This window comes from Limulus polyphemus, unplaced genomic scaffold, assembly GCF_000517525.1.
Source record: "Limulus polyphemus unplaced genomic scaffold, Limulus_polyphemus-2.1.2 Scaffold2846, whole genome shotgun sequence".
Lineage (NCBI taxonomy): Eukaryota > Metazoa > Arthropoda > Merostomata > Xiphosura > Limulidae > Limulus > Limulus polyphemus.
Window position 1 is genome coordinate 98,487 of NW_013668456.1, and position 8,530 is coordinate 107,016.

The window sequence follows — 8,530 nt, forward strand, 5'->3', positions numbered from 1 at the left end:
CATTTAAAAACCTGCCTCGTCTCAGAGTGTTCCATAATTATTAGGCCAGCTCGTAATCCTAAACTTGGCCCCCCCATCAGAAAAAATAACAATTAATAACAAAACAAATAACAAAAAAATAACACCTGTGGATGCCGACTGTTCTCGTAATGTTGTGAACTTATGAACTTATACCTTTATTTTTATGAAAGGGTGTTAATAGAGAATGTCTTAAATGCTGACCTAATTAATTTTAACCGACCAAAAAAAAAATTGATGATTTTAATTACTACGAATAATTAAAGTATTAATAACTATACCTGATAAACTGGAAATAGAAAATGCTACTGTTACGTCTCTGTATGTTTGTTTGTTAATTTTTCTACGATACAAGTCCTTTCTTAAACAAAACTTGTTTATTCTTCCTCAGTACAACTTTGCAATACACTTAATTCTCACAGTTACACACACTATAGTTCACAACAATTCACTCACTTTCTACCGTGCTTGACTCAATTGTCCGTCTCTATCTCCGCCTGTCAGCAACTATACTTCCGATCTCTGTATCTGCTATCCTCGGTTCCCGCCGACCGTAACCGCTGACCTTGGTTCTCCACTCTCTCTTTCTAACTGCCTTTGCTTCGTCTGTCTCTCTCACTGTCTAGCGCACTTATATACGATAATACCACCTGTTCTAGAATTTTCTAGGCTCTCAACACGTGCTACCAACGTCACTTGACTTCCGCTGTCGTAACACACTAGAGTTTAACGCGAATCTTCTAGAATACTCGTCACGTGACCCCCGCTGTCGTAACACACTAGCGAATCTTCTAGAATACCCCCGCTACTTTATCTGATACATGTACTCGTTACGTAGATTTAGTCATAAAAATAAGAAATGCTACAATTGAAATAAATACTTTTGACAAATGATGAGAATTTTGTTTCAGATTTGTGCAAAAAATGTCTCGGTTATTGTGTTTTTGCAGAACTTGTAATGAACTTAAATATTTTGTTACTTATATAATTCTTTTAGTTATAAAACTAAAACAGCAAGATTTTCAGCTGTAAGAGTTACCAAAGTTTCTTTACTGTATAATAGTAAAATGTTTCTCAATTTCACTATTAATAATATAAAAAAGTACTTTGTATAAAACCATCATTAAAACTTTTTCCTTTAATAGATTTACTTCATTTACACAGTGCCTACTTTTGCATGACCTGTATGTCAGGGTTATCTAGTACATGATGTGTCAGCTAGAATGTGTGGGTATTTTATATAATTCACTCAATTGTGTGCTGTTTTAAAGCAGAAGGTACAAATCTACTGAAATGATTAAGAACTTGTTCAATGACCAACCATTCCCCAGTACTTTATGCTTATCTATATATATATATATATATATAACCCTCAAAAATGCTTAAAATTGCAAAGGAACATTTTTAAAACATATCCCATAATGCCTCAAAGAACAATAGCTTTGACCCATGAATTTAGCAGGATATGTTTAGGGTGGTTGATTAGTTTAGTTTATTACTACTTTTTTTTTGGGGGGGGAGGGTATGTGACTGTTATAGGGGGTTGGAACACACAAGGAGATAAGTGGGTCAATTGTTGTAATCTGTTTTTATTTTATTTTCATAATTTTGTTTCATTAGGAGCAACTACCTCCCCCCCGAAATGGGACATTGTGTGCCTGAGAACTCCCTTTTTTTTCTTTCTTCTAATTGTGATGCTTGAAAATAGAGGTTGAATCTAAAAGATGGTTCTATGATAGGTACCTCTCTTACCAAGACACATTTCTCACAATATATTTTGTACCTCAGTTTCATCTGCATATTTTATAGTGTGTTTTTCACTATTTTTGTTCTTGTTGTCTGGTAGGTTCTTCTGTGTTTTGGAAGTGGGAAGAAATTTCACTCCCCTTTTGTAGAGATGTTTTCTTCAATGTGTTTTTGTTTGTCCATATGTTTTTGAGTCACTGATGTGTGTGTATCTTAGGTAGTTATAACTCATTATGTTTCTATAGATCTACATTTATATAGCTTTCTTTACATATAATCTTAATATTTTGTAACAGATGGTTGTTTTTAGTATCATTTTTGGTTTTAATACTCTTGTTCTGTTTTTTTTTAGGTTTTTATTCTTGCTCTGGAACTTTTGAAAATTGTTTTCACCCAATTTCTTCCTTCCAATAGGTAAGTAAAGGTCAATCTTACGAGTCTTTGAAAATGTTGATAACTAGGACTTATTTGTTCGCAACAAAGTAGGATTATCAGAAGCGTAATTTTCCTGTGAGAGTTTCAGAAATCCGATGACGAGGAACCCACTTTGAGACTAATAATGGTTGGAGACGGCTTGAATGGGTAATGAAGAAAAACTTTAATATAGGTACCTTATGATGACAAAACCTTGTTGAAACGTTGTACGTTTGCTGTTATGTTAAACTTATATTAATGTTTTTCTTCATTACCCATTCAAGCCATCTCCAAGCATTATTTGAGTTTCAGAAAGTATCACCGAATTATTCTTACATTTTATATGTATGTGGCTAAGTAGTGTGTAATTCAATACTCATATTTCTTCTCTTTTAACTAAATGGATTTTCTTATAGCAAGGAGACATAATGTTGATTTCTTACAAGAATTTGGATTTTAAGCTTGCATGAGGGAATCCATGGATTTGACCTGCTGTGTAGTTTGACCTTTAAACTACTGACTGCTGGTGTGCCACACACATTGCACCAAATTGAGTTATTTTATGCTTTACGCTTGATACAACATGCAGTGTGAAGAACTGGCAAAAAAAAAAGAACAAAAACATTGGGTGAACATTAACTTTCTGTTTAAGGAACCGTGGCAGTAATCAGTAAGATTAGTTACAATATTGATGGTGTTTTTAGGATATCTGTGAACAACAAAGTTGTGAAACAAAAGCAGTTTGGTGCATAAGTTGTTTAGAAAAATTGTTTAAAAAACTGATGGAACCTCATTGGGTCAATACGTAGGTTAAAGGTTCTAAATATAATTAAAATTGGCAGTGATGAATACATGATAAATATGATCTCAATAATCCACTCTGATTGGTTGCCCTAATATTCATTCACCATATAAGGTATAATACAGAAATATGGTAGTTAGATGACTTGTCAAAGTACAATTTCATTCAATTTGTTGTATACGTAAATTTTGAAACAGTAGAATTACCATATGATATGCCATTATATTATGGAATTATTAGGTTCTAAAAAGTATGATCAACTAAAACCTGGAGTTTTAAACTATGCCAGCTATCATTAGTTGTCTAAGATCAATGATAAAGATCAGTAGAGCTCTATATAATTTGTTAGGGGAAGTGGATGCCAAGCTCGTGATTTGTTGTATACTTCTACATTATAGGGCTGGGTGGTCGGCATGATGGTCTGTGAATCTGAGGGGCCATGGTTTGAGTTCTGTTGCCACAAAATCAGTTCTGCATTATAAGATTTGAGATTACAATCCCAGGGGGTTGTGCCAACAGATGATGACCTTTTCGTGTGGATGCTGGTTGCCTAGTTAGTAGTAGAAGAAAGCTCCTTTACTGGTGTTACCAGCGGCCTTCTGGCTGTACACTGTTCTGTTTCTTTACTGGTGTTACCAGTGGCCTTCTGGCTGTACACTGTTCTGTTTCTTTACTGGTGTTACCAGTGGCCTTCTGGCTGTACACTGTTCTGTTTCTTTACTGGTGTTACCAGTGGCCTTCTGGCTGTACACTGTTCTGTTTCTTTACTGGTGTTACCAGTGGCCTTCTGGCTGTACACTTGTCTGTTCCTTTACTAGATGAGAGGTAGCGTAGCTACCAGGGATGACATTTTTAAATCGTGCATGGCTACTAGATGAGGGGTAGCATAGTTACCAGGGATAAATTTTTAAATCGTGCATGGCTGCTAGGTGAGGGGTAGCATAGCTACTAGGGATGACATTTTTTAATTGTACCTTTGATGGCAACATACCTAGGACCAGTATTTATTATCAAGCTATTGAATTGCTAGTACTTTGAAGAATATGTTTAACTAAAGTAGTTATTTACTATTATCAACCCCAAAATACGATACCCTATGACCCAAGTACTTTTTAAAGGTCCACCTTTTGAAAGAAATAAGGTTATAGAGTGTCATATTTTTGAGTTAAACTGACTTTTGAGTCTGTATGTTTCCTAACATTATGAATCCAAAGTAGGCTTAACTTTTGCTAGGCCTACTTTATGTTCATTTATGTAATGCCACATTTCTCTTGCATATTATTGTAAGGCATATTTGTAATTTGTTTAATGAGTTATTTTGTAAAAGAAATTTGAATTGTTTTATATTAGTTAATCATCTTTAATGTAGGTCTACAACAACTAACAACAGCGTACAAGTATTCAAACTTGCATAATCGTTAAAGGAGAAAATAAACTAATTTAATACAGTTTACGTGGACTGGATTTTGAATTAGTTTCACCAAATAATTTGAAAGAACCAACCAGCTAAAAAAACAACAATACAACAATATTTTTCAATGGAATATTTTAAAATATTGTCTTTTCCTTTTCATTCAGAGTTCCAAAAAATGAGATTTCAGCAGCAATAAACAGGACTTTGCCTTTAGTCATCACCAGAACTGGTGATACGGTAAGTTTATCACAAACGTTTCTTTTTTTTTAAAGATTTATATTTATTTATACATCAATTGTAAAACATTTAAAATTTGATGAAATGATCAATATCTTTGTTGTAATCATATAATGTCACACATTTTGTTTGTTTTTTATATTTAAGAAACTACATGAGAGAAGCAGTGGTGAAAACATACCAAAAGAAAGGTTCAAGTTAACAGTATTTATAAATGTCTTTAATACCTTTTCTCACAAGCGTATAAGGAGGCCTCTACTGTGTACAAGTCCAGCAAAATGTTATTTAACCAATCCATAACCTACTTGAATATGTCCATGGTTAGTGCATGTGAACTTACATAGTTCTGTGCAAGATAACTGTTTATTTGATTTTAGTTCAGTGGAAAATATAGGCAATTAATTCCTCTTAGATGAATGTTGATGGTTTATATCCATGTCCATGGATCTCAGTAGTCATCATTAATTGTTATAAAGAAATGTTTATTTTGTTAGGCTGCATAATATCAAACCATAACTGTATGCAGTCAAAATAGCTCTCCACATGAGTTTTATGATACCCAAATGTTAGTTTTTCATTCTTTCTAGATGCATGTGTCTTCTTTCTTTCTTTCTCTTCATTGTTATCTGGTGCATCATCTATTTAGAAGCACAGTTGTATCTCGAACTCTAAATTATTCCTTTTCTTGTCAAAAGTCCACTTAGGCTGATTCAATTACTTTAGAATCCAATTGACAAAACAAACTATTTTTCTCTGCTCTTATCACAATAGTATCAGTGAATAATTCACTTACACTATCCTGTGGGTTACCACAGTTGTATCATGAACTTCAAAAAAAGCATGTTTCTCTGTTGTTTGGATAATTGTAAACACCAATCTTTATATTGTACTATAACATAATGAATAACATCAATTTGGATTTTTACTACAGGAGGTGAAATTTCATGACAATTTTATGGTTTATTATGAATAAAAATTGTGTGTGTGTGTGTCCCTTATAATCAGCCATTTTTTAAACATTTCTTACTTTCACATCCTTATAATCAAACCATTTTTTAAACATTTCTTACTTTCACATCCTTATAATCAGCCATTTCAAGAACAAACTTGGCTGCAGTGCTTCTAATTCTGGGTGCCTGAAAAGAAGAATCAGTTCACGAATTTTGCTTGTAATTTGTCCATATGTTTAAGTATATTTTATGATGTGACAAGTGTATTACCAAGGTTTCTGAATGCAGACATCATTTGACAGATGAAGAAACAACTGAAGATTTCATTAATGAAAAACATGTTCATTAATATTTTATGGGTGTAAATTTTTAAACACATAATACTTTACTAGAAGAAAATGGGAAGAAATTAGATTAGGGGAAGTGTTTGATGCCTGTAAATTAAACATCATGAAATAAAAATATAACTATTTGGTTAAAAAAACTAAACAGAGCTGCAATACTTCAAAACTAATTAATTAGGTTTAGATATGAAAACATTCTGAATGAAAAGTGTTTTTATACTAATGCAACTATACTTAATAATGATATATAAATATATATATATAATGTGAAAGTAAGAAATGTTTAAAAAATGGCTTGATTATAAGGATGTGAAAGTAAGAAATGTTTAAAAAATGGTTTGATTATAAGGATGTGAAAGTAAGAAATGTTTAAAAAATGGCTGATTATAAGGATGTGAAAGTAAGAAATGTTTAAAAAATGGCTGATTATAAGGATGTGAAAGTAAGAAATGTTTAAAAAATGGCTGATTATAAGGATGTGAAAGTAAGAAATGTTTAAAAAATGGCTGATTATAAGGATGTGAAAGTAAGAAATGTTTAAAAAATGGCTTGATTATAAGGATGTGAAAGTAAGAAATGTTTAAAAAATGGCTGATTATAAAGATGTCAGAGTAAGAAGTAGTTTAAAATATTTAAAAATGTAATTTTGAAATTATTTTGTTGTCATATTTTCCTTACTGTACGTAACAATTACCTAATATGAAATAATTGTATATATTCATTTAAAAGCAAAACTTAATTTGTGAGCCAATATTAAATACAACAAATTTGAAATGTAAATCAGTACATGAAACTATATTAGAAATATACATATATATATTCTTACTATTATTTTAATAAAATACCAATACCTAATCTTTGTTGACCTGTACGTTTTATCTGTTTCTAAGTCTTTACAATCAGTACCTACTCATACGCTCCAACCTTTTCCTGGTACCATCAACGCTCGCTTAGCCCAGAGCCGCTGTGAATTGGTTGAAGCTCTAATACGCAAGTATTCTATTAGTGATCGGCAGTGAGTACCACAGTCTTTATTCTAATTTACAGTTGTACAATCTGTCATAAAAATTCACAATTTATTGAAATAAATAGTATTTATTATAACCTTTTTCCAGACTGCTTTTTTTTTCTTTATTGTAAACTCTGGAGAGTTGAGCTTGAAAAATTAAAGTTGGTTCAACGTAATTTTGACTGAAGTATTGATTATTGAGTTACGTTAAGTAAGGCCTTAAAAAAAGTGGTAAATAATGACCTTCGTCATGCATTTGACATAATAATTCAGTACAGGCCTGCCAGTTTCTGATCATACAAGTTCTAGATTAGAAACCAGTGAGTGTTAACTGATATTTCTTCTACATCATTAAATTAAAACTTTGATTTGACCGTGGCGAACTTACTGTACATCTCCTCGTTCAACTTCTATGATTTTAAAAAGGATGTGAATATTTAAATGTTGTTAAAATAAGATTACTTCTTATGTTATTTATTGTGCATATTTTTTATGACTTCCAGGGGTTTGACAGTAGGAAATGTGATGCTGTTCAGTGTGAAAGCTTTAGCCCATCCGGCAGGCTCAGTAAGAGAGGTGGCAGAACGTATAATCATTGGCTTGTACAAAAGCGTGGGTAAAGTGGTTAAGCAACATTTACCTCGGGACACTGAGAAGACCCGGAAAAATATCATGTTTCGCAGGATCTTTAAGGAATTTGACAAGATTGACAGCCAGGTAAGGTTTCTTGGGTTAGAAGAAGACTCGACAAATTCATTGATGTGTCACATTTTTAGATATTTTATTTTCTTCCAGAAATATGTTTTGGTTACATAATATGATCTTATTAATTAGAAAAAAAAAGACATTCAGCAGTCATTATTTTACAGTAAAGTATCAATGAGAACTGAGATTGCATTCTTGATGTAAGATGGCCAAAGAAGTATCAATGAGAACTGAGATTGCATTCTTGATGTAAGATGGCCAAAGAAGTATCAGTGACAACTGAGATTGCATTCTTGATGTAAGATGACCAAAGAAGTATCAGTGACAACTGGGATTGCATTCTTGATGTAAGATGGCCAAAGGATTATCAATGACAACTGAGATTGCATTCTTGATGTAAGATGGCCAAAGAAGAATCAATGACAACTGAGATTGCATTCTTGATGTAAGATGGCCAAAGAAGTATCATTGACAACTGAGATTAGCATTCTTGATGTAAGATGGCCAAAGAAGTATCAATGACAACTGAGATTGCATTCTTGATGTAAGATGGCCAAGAAAGTATCAGTGACAATTGAGATTGCATTCTTGATGTAAGATGGTCAAAGAAGTATCAGTGACAACTGAGATTGCATTCTTGATGTAAGATGGCCAAAGAAGTATCAATGACAACTGGGATTGCATTCTTGATGTAAGATGGCCAAAGAAGTATCAGTGACAACTGAGATTGCATTCTTGATGTAAGATGGCCAAAGAAGTATCAATAACAACTGAGATTGCATTCTTGATGTAAGATGGCCAAAGGATTATCAATAACAACTGAGATTGCATTCTTGATGTAAGATGGCCAAAGGATTATCAATGACAACTGCGATTGCATTCTTGATGTAA

General features: G+C 32.6%; 1 protein-coding gene across 1 annotated transcript in view; it reads left to right on the forward strand.

Moving 5' to 3' along the window:
* Positions 1–8,530, forward strand: part of LOC106468043 (centrosomal protein of 104 kDa-like) — a 49,850-nt gene that overhangs the window by 22,046 nt on the left and 19,274 nt on the right. Inside the window, exons 14-18 of the mRNA XM_022396345.1 lie at positions 2,117–2,178; positions 4,559–4,631; positions 6,302–6,325; positions 6,816–6,940; positions 7,438–7,651. Of these exons, the coding sequence (XP_022252053.1) occupies positions 2,117–2,178; positions 4,559–4,631; positions 6,302–6,325; positions 6,816–6,940; positions 7,438–7,651 (498 nt within the window). The remainder of the gene's footprint in view (positions 1–2,116; positions 2,179–4,558; positions 4,632–6,301; positions 6,326–6,815; positions 6,941–7,437; positions 7,652–8,530) is intronic.